Source organism: Schistocerca serialis, chromosome 4, assembly GCF_023864345.2.
Source record: "Schistocerca serialis cubense isolate TAMUIC-IGC-003099 chromosome 4, iqSchSeri2.2, whole genome shotgun sequence".
NCBI lineage: Eukaryota > Metazoa > Arthropoda > Insecta > Orthoptera > Acrididae > Schistocerca > Schistocerca serialis.
In genome coordinates, this window is record NC_064641.1 from 886,615,569 (window position 1) to 886,635,906 (window position 20,338).

The 20,338-nt window shown below is 39.5% G+C and overlaps 1 protein-coding gene across 4 annotated transcripts in view; it reads right to left on the reverse strand.

Moving 5' to 3' along the window:
- The window catches only part of LOC126473555 (epidermal growth factor receptor substrate 15-like 1), a 179,657-nt gene that overhangs the window by 96,115 nt on the left and 63,204 nt on the right, over positions 1 to 20,338 (reverse strand). For all 4 annotated transcript variants that reach the window (XM_050100687.1, XM_050100688.1, XM_050100686.1 and 1 more), the window contains exon 10: positions 2,546 to 2,635. In XM_050100687.1, the coding sequence (XP_049956644.1) occupies positions 2,546 to 2,635 (90 nt within the window). The remainder of the gene's footprint in view (positions 1 to 2,545; positions 2,636 to 20,338) is intronic.

Sequence of the window (20,338 nt, forward strand, 5' to 3'; positions counted from 1 at the left end):
AAGAGTCATTCTGCTAGGTTTTGCCTTTGTGGACTGCGGTGTCACAGCCAGACACCACACTTGCTAGGTGGTAGCCTTTAAATCGGCCGCGGTCTGTTAGTATACGTCGGACCCGCGTGTCACCACTATCAGTGATTGCAGACCGAGCGCCGCCACACGGCAGGTCTAGAGAGACTTCCTAGCACTCGCCCCAGTTGTACAACCGACTTTGCTAGCGATGGTTCACTGACAAAATACGCTCTCATTTGCCGAGACGATAGTTTAGCATAGCCTTCAGCTACGTCATTTGCTACGACCTAGCAAGGTGCCATTACCAGATACTACTGATACTGTAATCATGTACCGTCAAGAGCGACACTTATCATTAATGGATTAAAGTTAAGTATTCCACCAGATACGTCCGTTTTTCTGAAGTCTAATTTCCTTGTCCTGTACCAGACCTCACGCCAGCCTGCGTGAGCTAAAACGCGTGCCTTTCGGCTTCCTCTAATAATACGGTGTTGGCTCTCCTGCCAACCCACAACATGGACACCTATGTCATGAACTCTGTTCTACATAATCTAATGAAACTACATGTTTATCCATATCATTTCCAAAACACTTATATAATCTTGAAGAGGAAAGCATATATAAATAAGACAGTGCATTTACAGTGTTGGCGGCTCTTCTGCTGTGTGGTGTTGTTGGCAATTGGTTTTCGTTGGTCGTAGGCAATCAAGCGATAGTATATAGTAGCCAATGTGAATTGCTGAACTTAATTACTTGTTTCAGCAGAAGATGTGAATTGATTACTTTTGTTTTCTATATGGATAGTGGGAGACTGATGATTATTGATCTGGCTTTTATAGATTATAAAGTTACTACTGGTTTTAGCATGCATGTCTTGTATTCTCTTGATTCTCAGAATATGACAATATTTCATGGGATATTGTTTTGTATTTCAATGTTATAGATTGGTTGCGAGTTGGTTAAGCCAATCAATGTGACTGAAGGAGAATTGGGCTGTAGTATTGGACTGATCTGTAGCATAGCCTGAGGTGTAGGTTACAAGGAAATGTTAGCGTGTGGTTGCGAGTTGGTGAAGCCAACGAATGTGACTGAAGGAAAACTGGGTGAGATGGCTGACTGATCGCAGTGTATCACAAAGGTTGTTTCAAAAACTTTGTGGGGTATTTTCAAAATGTCCCAATTTCCGAGGTTATGCTTACACAGGAACCTAAAGAGTATAGCTTAAATTTTACAGACTATTCTGTTTTATACAACATTCTGCACAATGTAGTCCTTTATATTTCCATGTAATTTGACACCCTCCTCCACACCATGACGACATTTATCAAACACTATTTTCTCATTGGTTCTGCTATCTAATCTGATCATCTGACTCTTAACTAACTCACTGTGTTCACTTCCCATCATTCCCGCACAAATACATACCAATGCAAACTGCAACACAAAAGCTGCATACACCTAAGTGGACTTTAATAAGTGTGCCCTCAATTGTCTGGCAATTTTTGTTCAGCTTCCTAAATTAGTATTACAATCATTCAACTTATTAGTATTAACTTTTCATTACATTATTTGCTTCTACTTCTGTACTTGTGTTTTTCAGACCTTGCCTTCCTCTTTATACTTTTATGCGTACTTTCATTCTATCTGTGTTTCTCTGCAATTGTGAAATTGCAATGAATCAGAATGGCCAGGCAACACTTATCTTCCGGATGCATCATTCCAAAAACTTCCAACATGATTGTGGTGGCGGTGGAGGGCAGGCGGCGAAGGGCGTGGGGGTGGAGTGGAAGAACAACCTTGTTTTTGGAGCAGTTGGTTCCTTTCCTAGAAAGGAAAGAGGGACAAGACTGGGGAAGCTTACAAAGGAGGGTCAAGTCACTCAGACACCTCTCATCTTAGAGTCTGAGTGGGTCACTCTTCCTTTCTAACTGACCCCCCCCCCCCCCCCTCCCACCACTCACCACAAACTATACCTCACAAGAATAGGATCCGACAGTTCCAAAAGGTAGAATCTTTTTTTTACTTGTACGTGTCTGCTAACATTATGCATAATTTCACCACATTATTTCTGTTTTGTGTCTTGTGATCATCTTTAAAAGTTCAGAGCAACATTTCACTCTGTATGCCCACTGTCTACTTGTACTTCCAGTCTTATTTACTTCTTCACATGACTGATGGAAGTGCCGAAAACTTCCAGAGAACTGCAGCGACGGCAATTGATTCTGTTTTGGGATTTGATCATTCTTAACTGAATGTTCATGATATTGTCCACAGAGTTTTCTTTCTAGTATTAGATATAAGAGTGCAACTCTTATGTAAATAGTGCACTTTTTATACAGGTACAGATTAAAACCAAAGAAGCATCGCAATCATTAGATTTTTTTTAATTAAAATTATAAAGAGAAAAGAAAACATTTTTTCCTCATCTGTCACAAACAAAATCCAAATCATAAAAGCATTTCAAGAAGCACCATATTACAAGCTGAGCATGCATTCTGAAAAACAGTGCGGACTACAAATAAAAAATATGTTTTACCTGGCTCTTTAAATCATTAAGCCTCTTTTGTGCTTCACCTTTCTGGTTTTCCAACTGTTTTAATGTGGCAGCTAAAGTATCCAGCTCACTCTGTAACAAAGAGAAAATTATAAGATACTGTAACTCTTTTACAGACATCTGTAAAAATTTTGAAGCTTCATTTAAAGAATCCACAAGAGTTGAAATTTTTCAGACATTCAAGAATTTTGATGTGGCTTGTTTACTACTTCTCCTGCTTCTTTATTTGTCAGGTTCTGTGGGACCATGCAAGCCAAATGAGACCATAAATAGTTTATAGAATACCAATTACAAAATTTTTAAACAAAGACTTGAACTATTAATAAATAACACTAAACAGAGAGTATACAAACAAATGACTATCACAGAGAAAAGTTCTCAACTACTGCGAAGAAGTCTTCTGCAGAGTAGAATGAGTGCACTAGGAGGGAAACTTCCAATTTAGATTTGAATAGTTTGCGTTCATCACTCGATACTTTTTGTTCTGCTGGAACTCTATTGAAAATGAAACATGCTTAATGCTGCACGCCTTTCTGTACAATGCTCGAGGAAGTGTTATCCAAGTACACACATCTTTTCAGGCCAGTCAATTCGATGCAGATTAATTCAGTACATGCCTTGACACAATTTATGAGCACTTTTCTAGATGCATCGAATATATGCATCTTGGTTTCCAGACACTATGCAGTTTGTGGCACTGATTTGCCTAATTTAATGTCAGGCTAGGACACTTGAGCAGCAATTAGAAAATCAAACTATCACATATTATCTTCATCACGGATGCAAAGCTTATTGAATCAGCATCAGCTGATGTCATAACAAGAATAACCAGCTAATTCAGAGACAATTCAAGGTCTATGGGAAACAGCACAGTGGCCTGTTAATGTGCACAGCAGAGAAGGACAATGTTCCACCAACAGCATCAAGACCACCGGTACCTCTATACCAGCATTGCCAGAATCTACATTTCTGGCATTTGACAATTTGTAACGAACTTGGAACACATATCTCCAATGGTTTCCGAAGCTAGTAACATTCCAGGTACTCTTCTTCTGTCTGTTTTATTACTGTCTTCTAGTCACATTTAATGAGTTGGCTCACTAATTTCAACTACTAGTAGAACTTAGGAGGTTGTCTTTCTATGTCTTACATAATTCACTGCCTACACATCTCAAGATACAAACACAAGTATCAGCTGCTCTAACCAGTGTCATAGTGTAGTGGAACACCACATACATTTATTTATTAAAAAAAAATGTTTTTGTATTCTGATTAATTCATCATGTGATGCTAGAAATGTTAAAGTGCGATGTTTTTTGCGCAATGAACACTGACATTCGGAAGAAAAATAAATTATTTCTAGGGAACTAAAGATAATGATATTGAACCTTCTGTATTTTATCTGTGTTGGTCAATGAAAAAGACCAGAGGCATTGTATCACGTTACACACTCTCGTCTTCGATTCTTGTATGGGTGATAGATGCCATTGTACGCTGGATATAATTGTGTGCAAGTTCTGTAAAACTATTCAGAATATAAATAATACTTCTAAGTAATAACATTTATTTTTTGTAAAGCTCACACCTCTCATATTAGTGAATCAATATTTTGTGTAAATTTGTTGTTTTATCGTGTGCTCCTGAGGGGACCACCATTTCTCTTGCAGCATAGGTCGGCCATTACGCCAGCAAAACAATTATTCTTAATAAATCATTCATTAACGTAAATGTAAATGCAGAAGAGTTCTCCGTTTTTCTGATTCAATATTCTAAAGACAGTTAAATTAAATTAAAGCTTCAATCGTTAATATTTTTGTTGTATTGAGTTCAGTAAATTTTCGATTGGCTGCTTAATGGCAGATGACGAGAATTTCCTTAGCTTTGCCTTGCTAATGAAAAATAATTAAAGCAATTTATTACTTTTCATGAAAACAGAAATATCTCAAGTATTAATTGTCATTTTAAAATTAGTACATAATTAAACCACTTGCCATCAGGATCGAAGAACTAATTTTTATTACAACATTCTGAGTAATATACGCAGAATTTTATTAATAATTGCAACCACTTACGCAAACTTAACTGTAGAAGGCGGTAAGTCGCACCATAGAAAATCCAAGGTCTACGTAAATGCTTGTGGTGGTACTGAGTTTGTTTAACAGTCTCATACTAGCTAAAATCAGAGCCCAATGCTAATGATGAGTATTTCTCTTTAAATCAAATACCACAACAGAAATAGTAAATTACAGTTTTACATAATATGGGGGTTGGAACTTAAATAGTGTCAACTATTTATTCGCAACTGATACAAAAGAGTTACATGTTTGCACCTGTTACTGTCTTTCAAAGTAGTCACCAGCATTGTGTAGAACCCGTTGCCAGTGACGTGTAAGGCATAGTACACAGTTAGCAGAGCCTGTTCTGTTGATGGCGTGAATGGAGCGGTCTACTGCCTGTCGAATCTCTGGAACAGTTCTGAAGCGAATGCCATGAAGTGGTTCCTTCATCTTCGGAATCAAATCAAAGTCACAAGGACTTAAGTATGGGGAGTATGGTGGGTGGTACAGTACTTCCCAGTCCCATCAACCGAACAGAGCACCCACATCTTGTGCTGTATGCAGCCACGCAATGTCGTGCAAAATGACAGGTGGGTTGCGCAGAAAGTGTCGCCACTTCTTTCGCAAAGCTGGTCATAGGTGATGCTCCAAAAACGAACAGTAATACGACTTAAGTCCTTGTGACTTTGATTTGATTCCAAAGATTAAGGAACCTCTTCGTGGCATTCTCTTTAGAACTGTTCCAGAGATTCAACAGGCAGTAGACAGCTCCATTCGCACCATCAACAGAACAGGCTCTGCTAACGGTATACTACGCCTTCCACATCGGTGGCAACAGGTTCTACACAATGCTGATGACTACTTTGAAGGACAGTAACAGGTGCAAACATGTAACTCTTTTGTATCGGTTGTGAATAAATAGTTGCCACTATTTAAGCTCCAACCCTCGTATTATCACCCACCAAATAAAACCATTATTTTTTTATATACCACCACAACTGGGGCCCAGAACTTAGGGGCCCGAATTTATGTACTAATGTACCTATATAATTATTGAGTACATAATACCAACATAACTATGAGTACATAATACCAATCTGAAGTATATCTGACTTTCAAAGAAATTTTTTTCAAAGTATATTTATGAAATATATTTTATGTATGTAATAATGAGTATGGTGCATAAGTTAATTATGTACATTAACATTGTTTCATGTAACATACCACCATTCATTGCACCTGAGAGAGAGTCAAATCTGATAGACAAGACTGCTGCAGTGGAGAGTTTGGGTCTGCAGCTTTATGACAGTATAGCAGGTGTCTCAACCGAGATAAACGGCAGCATTCAAAAACCAATTACAAAAGGTAAGGGTGCAAGTGCATGTGCCTCTGGGCTGGCAGCCAAGAGAAGGAAAGGTATCTGGGGGCCATGCAATGTGCTGACTGTGTTGTCTAAAATTAATTACAGTGTTGTGCTTAAAGTGAATATAGTAGTATTGTCACAACTATTTTTCGAAAGATTCATTTACTAAAACTTCATTCACTGTGTGTAACATAGCTTAAGGATTTTGAGTCAAATAGGTTACACAATCTGATGTGTGGCAATTAGGTAAAGTAAAGTTTGATTACATGGGAGACTCATACGTGTGTAATAAAGTTTAAATAATCATTTATGCAGTGTTAAGCATATTAACAGTACACTGCAGGAGTGTTGCTTAAGGTGTACTGTGAAAAGTCATTTACTGGTGTAGGACACATTTATCTTGACATGCACTATACAGAGTTTCTTTAGGATATGTTCAATATTTTTCTGTGTGTTTTGGGTAATTTAAGCGTTTCTTGGATGTGCTATTTTTGTGCATCATATTTTTCTGTGTGTCTTTGCTGAGACAGTGAAATTGATTCTGAGTAACGATAGTTAAGACACACAAGGATAAGTGAGTAGAGAACAAGAATATGTCCAAATTTGAAGCAGCTGATGATGTGCAAGAGTTTGCATTAAACGAACAAGGCAAATCGTCAACCTCTCGAATTCCTCAAGTGGAAAATGAGTGACACTGCACAGATAATGTATCTTTCGATTCTAGTGAACACACTCAAATGAGTAGAAAAATTCACACGGCTGATAGTGTAGAGAAATGTGATGCAACAACATTGACAGCTGATGTGTTGCCAACATCACCACCTTTACAATACTTCCTTGCAGTGCTTTTAGACTTGGGAGATGAACATCGTGATGAAAAGGAGAGATTATAGCACAATGAACTTGAAGATAGGGAAAGACTGGAACAGATTGCTCGCGAAAAAAAGAGTGCAAGAGCGAGATGCTCAATTTTTAACAAAGTTCAATGAGCTTCTCGACCAACACGACAACACAATTGCTTCGTATCTGTCACAAGAAATCGATGTTGTCAAAGATCAAGTTGCAGAACTTGTAGTACAGGACAGAGACATCCTGCAACAAGTTTCAAATTTAGATGATAAAGTAGACCAGCCTGACAAGGCACATAAAGTCTTGGAGAGCCAAGTGAAAATCATCAGCAAAACTGTTGTTGATATTACACAAGGTTTGGAACAATGAACTGACGAGCGTGTCAGAAGTTGTGGGTCGACTTGATGTTGGCGTACAATTACAGTATTGCGTGGCGGAGCCACTGCATGTGACCCACAGACCGCCAAGAAAAGAGCAGTATGGAAATGTACCAATTAGTATTGCCGGAATGGAGAAATCAGCCTATGAGAATATGCAGCCACTATCTCCATGCATTGTTGCTGTGACAGATGCAGGTGTGCTACCAATTGTAGCACATGAGGAGTCCTCGATTAGGCACCGCCAATTCCAAACTTTCAATGACGAAAAGAAAAGTCTTCACTCAGTGATTTTTGTAAAAAGTTTCAGAAATGTGTTGCCCTTATCTTGGACTGAACAACTGAAGATACACTTTGTAATATCCTTTATAACTGGTGATGCAGCTCTGTAGGCAATGGAAATTGCCGATCAGTGTCCAATGTTTTCAGATTTTGAAAGTAAATTCCTGGCAATGTTTTGGTCTCTGTCAGTATAAGAAAGACTACAAAACAGGTTTATAACCCCGAGCCTTTCAATACCAGATGCTGAAATCTCCGAAAGTATTTTGAACGCTACTTAAATGAGACCCGATATTGCGACGAACCAATGCAGGTGCGGAATGTTTTGTGAATTTTAAAATGAAAATTACCGAACACTATTTGCAAAAAATTAGTAAATGTTTGAACAATCTGTGGGCACAATTGATTCCCTTGACCTTATTCAAGACGATGCCCGACAAAATGAATACGGGAATTCAAATAATGGTCAGGTGAGCAATAAAATACAAAATCAAGCAATGGCATTCTATGAAAGAACGGATTTGCACATAGTAGTAAATACCCTCGTGGGGACAACTATAATAAAAAGACAAACATGTGCCAGCAGCAGTGGTAACTGGCATCACAGCGGGTATTATGGTAATCATTATGCTAATGCGAGCCAGCCTCCAACCAAAAGGGAGGGGAGAATTTTATCCAAGAGAAGAAGTGGAGGAAGAGGTAATACCCCCTTTGCTAATAAAAACATGCGGACGAGTAATGAGCAGTGGCAACGGACAGGGCCGACTAACTGGCAGTCGCAACGTGCAATGCCAGCAGGCCATGTACCCGTTAACCACATTAATGTGATTTCAATGCCACCGCCCCCGCTACAGCCATGAAGTGGTCAGTCACAAGTGTATGTGTCACAAAATTCACCTTGTACTGCGAAGGACAGTGTAAGGATAACTGATGTGATGGATCAGGTACCGGCAGCATGTGACAGAGTTTCAACTCTGGCCAATTGTTGTACACCCTTCCCAGACGGTCGGCAAGACAAAAGAGGGGGGGCAGACAGAATGTGAATATTAATTTATTATGATACAGTGATGATTGTGACATCAGAGAGGAGTTGACGATTGATCCGTGACAAATGGAACAATCAGAAGTAGAACTTGTGCAGGCTGCCTTTTTATCAGTCTACTGACTGATTTGATGCGGCCCGCCACGAATTCCTTTCCTGTGCTAACCTCTTCATCTCAGAGTAGCACTTGCAACCTACGTTCTCAATTATTTGCTTGACGTATTCCAATCTCTGTCTTCCTCTACAGTTTTTGCCCTCTACAGCTCCCTCTAGTACCATGGAAGCCATTCCCTCATGTCTTAGCGGATGTCCTATCATCCTGTCCCTTCTCCTTATCAGTGTTTTCCACATATTCCTTTCAATCTCAAATGCTTCGATTCTCTTCTGTTCCGGTTTTCCCACAGTCCATGTTTCACTACCATACAATGCTGTACTCCAGACGTACATCCTCAGAAATTTCTTCCTCAAATTAAGGCCGGTATTTGATATTAGTAGACTTCTCTTGGCCAGAAATGCCTTTTTTGCCATAGCGAGTATGCTTTTGATGTCCTCCTTTCTCCATCCATCATTGGTTATTTTACTGCCTAGGTAGCAGAATTCCTTAACTTCATTGACTTCGTGACCATCAATCCTAATGTTAAGTTTCTCGCTGTTCTCATTTCTACTACTTCTGATTACCTTCGTCTTTCTCCGATTTACTCTCAAACCATACTGTGTACTCATTGTTCATTCCGTTCAGCAGATCATTTAATTCTTCTTCACTTTCACTCAGGATAGCAATGTCATCAGCGAATCGTATCATTGATATCCTTTCACCTTGTATTTTAATTCCACTCCTGAACCTTTCTTTTATTTCCATCATTGCTTCCTCGATGTACAGATTGAAGAGTAGGGGCGAAAGGCTACCGCCTTGTCTTACACCCTTATTAATACGAGCACTTCGTTCTTGATCGTCCACTCTTATTATTCCCTCTTGGTTGTTGTACATATTGTATACTACCCGCCTCTCCCTATAGCTTACCCCAACTTTTTTCAGAATCTCGAACAGCTTGCACCATTTTATATTGTCGAACGCTTTTTCCACGTCGACAAATCCTATGAAAGTGTCTTGATTTTTCTTTATCCTTGCTTCCATTATTAGCCGTAACGTCAGAATTGCCTCTCTCGTCTCTCTACTTTTCCTAAAGCCAAACTGATCGTCACCTAGCGCATTCTCAATTTTCTTTTCCATTCTTCTGTATATTATTCTTGTAAGCAGCTTCGATGCATGAGCTGTTAAGCTGATTGTGCGATAATTCTCGCACTTGTCAGCTCTTGCCGTCTTCGGAATTGTGTGGATGGTGCTTTTCCGAAAGTCAGATGGTATATCGCCAGACTCATCTATTCTACACACCAACGTGAATAGTCGTTTTGTTGCCACTTCCCCCAACGATTTTAGAAATTCTGATGGAATGTTATCTATCCCTTCTGCCTTATTTGACCGTAAGTCCTCCAAAGCTCTTTGAAATTCCGATTCTAATACTGGATCCCCTATCTCTTCTAAATCGACTCCTGTTTCTTCTTCTATCACATCAGACAAATCTTCACCCTCATAGAGGCTTTCAATATATTCTTTCCACCTATCTGCTCTCTCCTCTGCATTTAACAGTGGAATTCCCGTTGGACTCTTAATGTCATCACCGTTGCTTTTAATGTCACCAAAGGTTGTTGTGACTTACCTGTATGCTGAGTCTGTCCTCCCGACAATCATATCTTTTCGATGTCTTCACATTTTTCCTGCAGCCATTTTGTCTTAGCTTCCCTGCACTTCCTATTTATTTCATTCCTCAGCGACTTGTATTTCTGTATTCCTGATTTTCCCAGAACATGTTTGTACTTCCTCCTTTCATCAATCAACTGAAGTATTTCTTCTGTTACCCATGGTTTCTTCACAGCTACCTTCTTTGAACCTATGTTTTCCTTCCCAACTTCTGTGATGGCCATTTTTAGAGATGTCCATTCCTCTTCAACTGTACTGCCGGAAGTCTTCGGCCACCATTGCTGATTATTTATCAAAATTTAGGCAGTGGCGGGGATCGAACCCGGGACCGAAGATGTTTTGATTATGAATCAAAGACGCTACCCCTAGACCATGGGGCAAATAAATGGCATACTGGTGACAGTGATTCTGGATACAGGGGCTAGTGTCTCAGTTATTGATGAACAGCTGTTTAAATGTATAGATCGGGTGAGGAGATTGCAAATTCTGTCGGAAGAGTAGTGTAATAGGTGGTAGGTGCTTTATGGGGCAGGGTACAAATCATAAAAAGCAGGTGCAGGCTGAGATAACCATGGAAAACAAAGCCATCAAGTGCTTATCCCTAGTGGTAAAGAATCTAGTGGTACCTTGAATCCTCGGGTTGGATGTGCTTAGGCAAATGAAGGCAAAAATAGACCTCTCCCAAGCCATCTGGAACTTGTTCTACCAAAACTGATGAACTGACCTGGCACTAATTAGGACCCCGGATAATTATGTGAGTTATTGCTGGCATGTCCACATAACCATAGATGATCCACACACAATGTGCATTAAAGATAGTGTCTCCATGGAGAACGATAACGAACAGGAACCCGGCTGGGCACAAGAAACTGTCACCATAAAACAAAAACGCAATGAAAAGGTAGCTGAATCAGCCTATCTGAGTGAGCAACAACAAGCTGAACTTAAACAGTTGTTGCACGAATTTGTCAGAGTATTTTCTGTAAAACTCAGAATTATTCATGGATACGAATTCGATATGCAAGTAAAACCACACAATACTTTCTGTAGAGCTACATACTCTATGCCTTGGACAAAAAAAGTAAGCCATGGGGAGGCAAATAGAGAGAATGCTGCATTGGTGGATCATAGATCCATCAATGTCACCTTATAGCAGCCTGCTGCTACCTGTAACAAAAGCAGATGGCAGTATCAGATTGGTGTTGGACGTGCGGGATATTAACAATGTAATTATATCCGTATGGACCAGGCCTGAAAATTTTAATCCTAGCATAAATCCCATAGCACAATGTTTTTGTGACTTAAATAGATACATTATAACCTACGCAGCTAACCAACACACTAAGTGGGTGGAACTTGAACCCATCTTTCAAAAGATGCACAAACAGTTTACCACACAAGTCCACAGGATACACACCCTGTGAAACTGTCATGACAAATGTACCTGATGATAAATGGTTCACGCCTATGCCGTGAATCCCAAGCGAAGTTTGAAAGAAATCTGAATCGAATATATACCTACAGAATAGGAGATTTGGCTATGTTGAAAAACCACCCCCAAGGCTTCTAGTATCAAAAGAATAAATAAAAAGTGGCAAATTTTATATACCTGGCCACACCTAATAATGTACCACATGATGGGTGCTACCTGTTGGCACACCCAGAGACACAGAAGGTGCAAGGGTTGTACCCTCATAAGGACATAATGCCATTCATATCTCTGAACAAAGAAACTGATATTTAACTGAGTAAAAAACTCGACTGAATTGTAAATAGATAGTAGTTTATAAGTTATAGTGTAAGTGTAGTTAGGATTTGCTTTTCAATTCCTATGCATTTGCATTTCATTTGTATGCATTTGAATATATGTAGTAGTACATAAGTGTGTATACATGTAAGCTATTTGTTTGAATGGGATGTATGTATCCGAAGGTATGCATCTGGACAAGGTTATAGGTAATGAATCAGATTTGTGGCTCATGACACAAAATTTTACTACGCATTGTGCGTGGTTGCCTGGAGCCTGTTCCAATCGCGATTTGCTGAGGAAGAAATCTACTAAGATGATAGAACTTGTCATTTTAAAGAGGATGAAAAAAACGAATGTTAGGGCGGATGATTAAATTCTGCACTAATACCAGCCTAGAAGTGCTTGCAGCCGTACCCTCAGATACAAGGCAACTGCAAGCGCAACAATCTAAATGAATTTGAATCAATGTTGAATGTTTACCAACATCAGATGTACAAATTTACTGAACTCTCAAGCCTAGAAAGACAAATTGGTCAGACTTTCTAAATAAGAGGTGCTGCCTTTTACAAACAGTGTTTAAATAATTTTAACCACAAAAGGTACTGATTTATATTACATGTGGAATGAGAAACTGTGATTAAAGATGCACATTTCAAGATACAAACACATGTAGCATTTATTAGGCTAAGCTCTAAGCAGTGTCATAGAAAGTGAACAATTTGTATAAATCCTAGTCAGCCAACTCACAAAGTCTTAATCTACAGTGTAACACGCCTCACAATAAATCTTTAATTCAGATTCTGTGTCTAGTTCCAGCAAGGAAGTTTGGGCTAATGCTCTAGAAAGTGTGATCTTTATTTAAGCAAAGTTCTTCACATAGCTCAGTCATCTGGAAGTGCATTACCCAGCACAACATGCACCTGCTGTGAACAAAGGCATGACAGAACTGCATCCTAAATGCATGTCATTACTGCAGTCAACTGACAAACACAGCAAGGTGGAAGAGCTCTCCTTACTTTGATATCACTCCAACCTTCAGAAGATACAGTATTACCATTTTCCATGCTGCAGCAGAAGTACATGCATAAGTTTGTAACGTTTTCAAATCTCATCTGGTGCAGTTCCCAACAATCAGTCTTTCCTTATCATCCTGTCAACTAAGTCTCCCCTGACCTCGGGTTCTCTGCAAATTTTCCAAACTATATCCTTTTTCCTAAACCTCACCAGTCCTTTACCTTCAATTCTCCTGCTTCACCTTCAACCTTTCTGCTAGGAGGAGGATCCACTGGCACAAGGAGCAGTACAAATAATATCATGAGAACTCACCAAGACTGTCACCATATTACTGCTCTAAGACTGTCGCCATATTACTAAAATAGTGTGGTGTTAGAGATGTCACTGGGCATGAGGTTGTAGCTGTAGGGTGGATGGGTGGTGATCTCCCATTCAAACTGAGGCAACTGATTCAGTGTGCTGTGAGCATATGGGATCATACACTGTCATGCAAAAAGAATAATTCTTCTATTCAGCACTCCATGTCTCATGTTGTGGATCACCCTTCACAGACTTCTCAATGCCAAACTTTGACACCCTTACGTGTGTGTTCTCCTGCTGCCACTTGGCAAGAAGATTTTTTATCTGACCAATTAAATTACATTTTAAACAACTGATTATTTTTGTTGAATTATTACCAATTCGTAATCCTGAAGTTTCTGTACCTAAAAATATATACTGGCAAAACATGTTAGTTTAAATACTATTTTGTTGGGCATCACTAGAAAATGCACAGAGAAAGGGCTTGGTTAAAAAGCCGCTCATAGAAGTGGAACTCTATATCAAAGTACCTACAAAGATAATAGTTAAGAAAACTGTAGTAATATTACACCTGATCCAACTATGACCTAAATTAACCAATGTTGTTTTATGGTTTGTAGTAGTATGAACACTCTTGTTCGGACATATTTTACAGCTGAACAGAATCTCACTCGGGAAACTATATTTCTGCTCCCACTTCATTTTCACTTGTCACTGAATGATGAAGAACAAGAAGACATCTGAAAGTGATCAACATAGTTAGCTGATGATGTCTGTAAAGGAAGATGCCACTGTGAACACTCAGAATAATTTATTAATATTATGTAACAAAATTTCAGAGATACTAAAAAGGGTGAGTTAACGCAAAAATTCTAACTTGTCTACTTTAATGTGTGTAAATATTGTAACCTGATTCCACAAGCTTCAGTAATATTCAGTGCACAATGCACTGATCCACCGTTTACTGTATCTATCTCTTGCAAATAAAGTAAGATTGGTATCTAAACAGGGAAGCTTATGGAAATACAGAAGTAATAGCCAATCAGAACTCTAGTGGAGACATAATACCTAATTCATCAGTAATCATATACATGACATTTTATAATATATCTTCCCTCGAGTTCTGGCTGGCTATTCCTGTAACATTCAGCCAACATGGCCTTGCCATGTCAGTAATATAAACAGCTGAAACCAAGGGAAAACTACAGCTGTTATTTCTTCTGACAACATACACCTCTACTACATGGCTTGATGATTTTGTTATCCTCTTGTGTAAAATATTCTAGAGGTATAATAACCCCCATTTGGATCTCCGATACCATCAGGAAAAACAAAACTGGCATTCTGTGGGTTAGCCTGGAACATTACACTGCTTAATTGGGTAGATGGGTAAGAAAATTTAGGAAGGGAAATGGGTAAGCTGAAGATAGATATAGTGGGAACTAGTAAAGTGTGGTAGCAGGAAGAACATGACTTCTGATCTGGTTAGTACACAGGTCTATACAAAAAACAAATAGGAGTAATGCAGGAGTAGGTCTAATAATAAATAAGGAAATGGAATATGGGTAAGTATGAACAACATAGTGAACACAATATTGTACCCAAGATAGACATGAAGCCAACAATCACCACAGTAGTACAAGTTTATATGCCAACTACCTCTGCCAATGAGATTGAAATAATGTATGATGAGATAAAAGGAATTATTCCGATATTTAAGAGAGAGAAAAATTTAAATACGATGGGAGAATGAAATTCAATAGCAGGGAAAGGAGGAGAAGGAAAATTAGTATAAGAATGTGAACTGGGGAAGGAGAGGAATGAAAGAGGAACCCAAATGGTAGAAATTTGCACAGAGCATAATTTAATCACTGACAACACTTGCTTTAAGAATCATGTAAGATGGTTGTACATGTGGCTTGGAGACATTGTAAGGTTTGAAATACATTACAGAATGGAAAGAAAGCATTGGTCAACAATTGGCTGAAACTGGGTAAAGAAATGTAATAAAAGACAAATGGATAGCTTCGTGACATGAAGTAGAAAAGGCAGCAGAGGATCAAATATGTAAAACAACGAGGCCCAGTAAAAATCCTTGTGTGACACATGAAATATTGAATTTATGTGACAAATTAAAAAAAAAATAAATAAATAAAACTGTAACAAATTGAGCAGGTGCACGCATGCTCAAATGGCAAAAAGATACTTTTTATTTGACACAATTAAAATTTAACATGTTTCTGATTTTTTACTTTACTTGTACTGTGAAACCCTGCTTCTTGCTGAATTTCCTGATTCTAGGTCATCTGGAAGTATCCTACAGGTTTTGATGAGCGAGTCTGCGAGTTTCAAACTATGTGAAATAAATGGTCAAATCTTTTCATCGCATTGACTTAGAAACTTAAATTTTTTTATTCCACCAAGGGATCTTAGACCTTAATATGAGACGTAAATCTGAAATTGATATGCCACCTAGTTCCAGAGAAATATGGGTCTTAATAGACAGACAGATAAAAATGGCAACAAATGTTTTTTCACGTGATAAATTACAAATTAACAATTTTCGGAATTTTTCCTTTACTACTTGTGTGAAATGTTGCTTCTTGCCAAATTTCATGATTCTAGGTCAACTGGAAGCGCCCTATAGGCTCTGATGAGTGAGTTATCAAATACAAAATATGTGACATAAACGCCCACATCTTTTGATTGAACTGACTCAGAAACTTAAATTTAAGCTTGATTCGTCTACCTGTTCATGAGAAAATGGGTTCTTAACAGTAGGACAGACAGACAGACAACAAAATGATTTTATAAGGATTCAGTTTTTAAGACTGAGGCACATAATCCTAAAACTGAGTGACACAATAAACAAACAGCTAAGCAGATATGGCTAGAGAATAAATGCCAGGCTCTACAGGCATGCAAAACTAGGTAGTAGATAAATACGTGTCACCAATTGGGGGGAGGGGAGGGGGGGGGGGGGGAGATCTTTGAGAAAAGGAAGCAGCTGTATGAATATCAGGAGCTCACATGGCAAGCCAGTACTGAGCAAAGAAAGGAAAGTTGAAAGGTGGAAGAAATATATACAAGGGCAGTACAAGGGAATTTACTAGAAGGCTGTGGTATCACCCACTGTTACACACACCATGCCAGGCAACATATGCCGAGATTCAACAGTTGGCAGTAGCAATTGTCTGTGCAGATCACCAGAGGCTGGCCAAGCGGTTTGTACTAGCTCCCAATGGAGAGCCATGAACAGGGCAACGCTTCCAGGAAGTATGTGCAGTGCCAAGTGTTTGGAAGCGGTCATGTATTTGCTCGAGTCGGCTTCCACGAGTTCATACAGCACTTCATTGAAATATTTCCAGTACATAACTGTGACCTGGACGTCGGCTGCTCCTAAGATTTAAAGATTTGACTTGTGTGAGGTACAAGCCATATCACCAGAGCTAACATATTCACAGATCTTGTCGCCATTTTGTCTCCATAATAATGCTCTTTGTGTTCCTGTAACTGGTGTCCTGTCTACTTAAAGGTCTCTCACTCTCATAGCAGCTGAACTCCGGACACCGAAGTTGGCAACAGGGTACTTTTCATCAGCACAATGTTCCCGGTTGGTTCCCACCACCACACGATCAGACAATGAACAGCAATAGTTGGTGTTTCCAGGGGCTTAACTGGCATTGTCAATATGTCTTTATTACGTGCTACCTATTCTACTAAGGGACTGTGGCTAGTTTCTGTTTCACTAACTGTCTGGTTCTAGGTTGCTGGCAGGTACAGCAGCATCTCTCTTCATGTGCAGCTGTAGTCGCTAGTCTTCATGGCTAATCCAATGTTGGAACTGTCGCTAACTCAGGTTTCACAGTTACAAGGGCAGCAGACACAACAGTGCTCATATGCATTACTCAGTTTCTTCAGCTCCAGTGTACAGCAGCAGCAGCAGCACCACCACCACAAGCAACATCCATGTTGGCACCCGAATTCAGAGATTTTGATGGCCAGTGGGATGACTAGGCTGAGTACTGTGCACAACTGGAAGCACACTTTGCTGCACATACAATTACAGTTATGGTCCAATGCATGCACCACAGAAGTCCTACATTATTCTGCAGTGCACAAAGTTCAGGCCCAGCGGAAAGTGTACTATCGGGTGTTCATTATTGGGAACAGGTGCTTTGGGCCTTTTATGTCTTGAGGGGATCGTCTGGAGTGCATTAGCAGCATTAGAATCAGTTGCACTTCTCTTCACTGTGTGATACTGCTGCAGATGTTTGTTCACAGGTGCTGAACCTCACACGATTCTGCAGTACCAGCCATCCCTATCTTCCCCATGCCCAGTGCAGTCTTCCCCTTGGGGTGAGTCACCCACAGAGATCAACACAAGGCCTCTGCTGCTGCCACCAGTACCACAGCTCCTGCCACAGTGATCTGCAATGCTCAAACCTGCTGCCTTTCTGGACACCTCACCATCATCAGTTGCAGATATTTAATCAGCAACTTCACAGTTCTTGGGTGCAACCATGCACAATGTGTCTGGTCTTCGGCTGATGTTTCTGAACACTTGCCAGGAGCATGGAAGCGTGAGGAAGGGGATCTGCGATCCGCCATCACCACAACTCTTGCCTTTTCACCTGCGTCTGAATCCAGATCTCCCAACCCTACTACTTGTACTTGCCGTCACAGTACACAATGATGGTGCAGAGGTGGGGGGTGGGGGGGGTGGGGGTGGGGGGGGGGGGTGTACAGGGGCAGGGAGGAACGTGGTGTCAATCATTGTTACACACTGTGCCAGGCAACCCAAGCTGAGATTCAACAGTTGGCACTAGCAACTGCCCATACAGATCATTGGAGGCCAGCTAAGTGGTGCACACTGGGTTCCAATGTAAGGCCAGCAAAAGAGCAACACCTTCGGGAAGTGTGCAAAGTGGTATCTCCATGCCAATATTTATATACAGTGCCGAGAGTCTAGATTCAATCCTGCATTACACCCCAAGCCAGCTACCTTAAGTTTATGCATCACTTCAGTTACCATGTTTCTAGTTCAGAACAATCACCCAGGACTTTAGTGAGGTACAAATTGTGTAACCAGGGCTAGCATATTCACATATCTTGTCACAGTATTGGACTTAAGTGAGGTACAAACCGTGACCCTGGGGCAAGCATATTTACACATCTTGTCGCTGTTTTGTCACCGAGTTAAGTATATTTCCATAATAAAGCTGTCTGTGTTTCATAACTGGTGTCCTGTCTGGCTGAAAGTACTTCTACCACAGCAAAGAACCATCAACACAAAAGAGACAATATTACACAGAGGGAAGAGCCAGTACTTAAAAAGTTAAGAAGGGAGATATGATACTGGGAGAAAAATTTGGCAGGGAACAGAAAGATCCAAGTCAAAACAAGAACCCTAGACCATATGACATTCCCTCAGAAATATTGAGACTTTTGAGAGAGCCAGCCACAACCAAACTATTCTATATGGTGTGCAAAATATATGAGACAAGCAAACCCCAATTTAAAAAATGGGCAGGTGCTCACAGGTGTGCATTTACTGATCTATCAGTTTTTAACAAGTCGTGGTCACAAACTACTGATACAAATTAATTACAGAAAAATGGAAAAACTGGTAGAATCCATCCTTAGGAAAGATCAGTTTGGGTTCCAGAGAAATACTGGAAAATGGGAGGCAATTCAACCCTATGATTATACTGAAGGAAGTCTTACACCAACTTTTTCCGTTGTTGACTGGAATTCACTCTTTGAAATTCTGAAAGAAGCACAGAAAAAACACAGAACAGAAGTTTATTTACAACATGTGTGGAAACCATACTTCAGTTGCGAGAGTCAAAGGACATGAAAGGGAAGCAGTAATTGTGAAGGAAGAGAGACAGGGTTGTAGTGTATCCTCGGTTATTCAGTGTGTACACTGAGCAAGTTGTGAAGGAAGCCATGGAGAAATTACAAAAAGGAATCAAAGTTCTGCTAGAAGAAATAAAAACTGAGATTTGCTGAAAACACTGCAATTTTATCTGAGACACCAATGGACTTGAAGAAGCAGTTTAATGGAATGGATAAGATCTTGAAAAGAGGTTGCAAGATGAATGTAAACAAAAGTGACAACAGGGTAACAGAATGTAGTCAAATTAAATCAGGCCATGCTGAAGGAGTTATATTAGGAAATATGCCACTAAAATTAGGAGATAAGTTTTGATATTTGAGCAGCAAAATAAGTGATGGCCAAAGCAGAGAGGTCATGGAATGCAAACTAGCAATAAAACGAAAAAAATATTTCTGAAAAACAGACATTTGTTAACATCAGATATAAAATTAAATGTAAAGAAGTCTTTACTGAATGTATTTTTGTCTGGAGCATAAACTTCAACAGAACTGAAAAAGTGGAAAATAAACATTTCAGACAAGAAGAGAATGGGATTTTTTGAAATGTGGTGCTGTAGAAGAATGATGAAGATTACATGGGCAGATCAAATGACAAGGTGCAGAACTGAATAGAGAAAAAAATTAAGAAGGGATCAGTTTTCAGAACACATCCTGTGGAACCAAGGCAGTGCCATTTTGGTAACGGAGGGAAATGTAAGAAGTAGAAATTGTAGAGGGAAACCAAGGTTAGTTTACAGTAAGTGTGTTCAAATGGATGTAGTCATTAAGGATAACAGATTTTAATTTTTCTGTGAGCTACACTTCAAGCTCAGAGTTTTGCATTTTCAATCGTGCTTACCTTTGTTTAAATTCTCTCAACCATAAATAACTAAACTTTTATTCAAACAGAGTCCACATGTAACTTAACAAATTCTGTTTTTGATCTGTATAGCTGTCAATTTGTTACTAGATATCAGTGATTATGATAATTTATGGCTCTGAGCACTATGGGACTCAACTGCTGAGGTCATTAGTCCCCTAGAACTTAGAACTAGTTAAACCTAACTAACCTAAGGACATCACAAACATCCATGCCCGAGGCAGG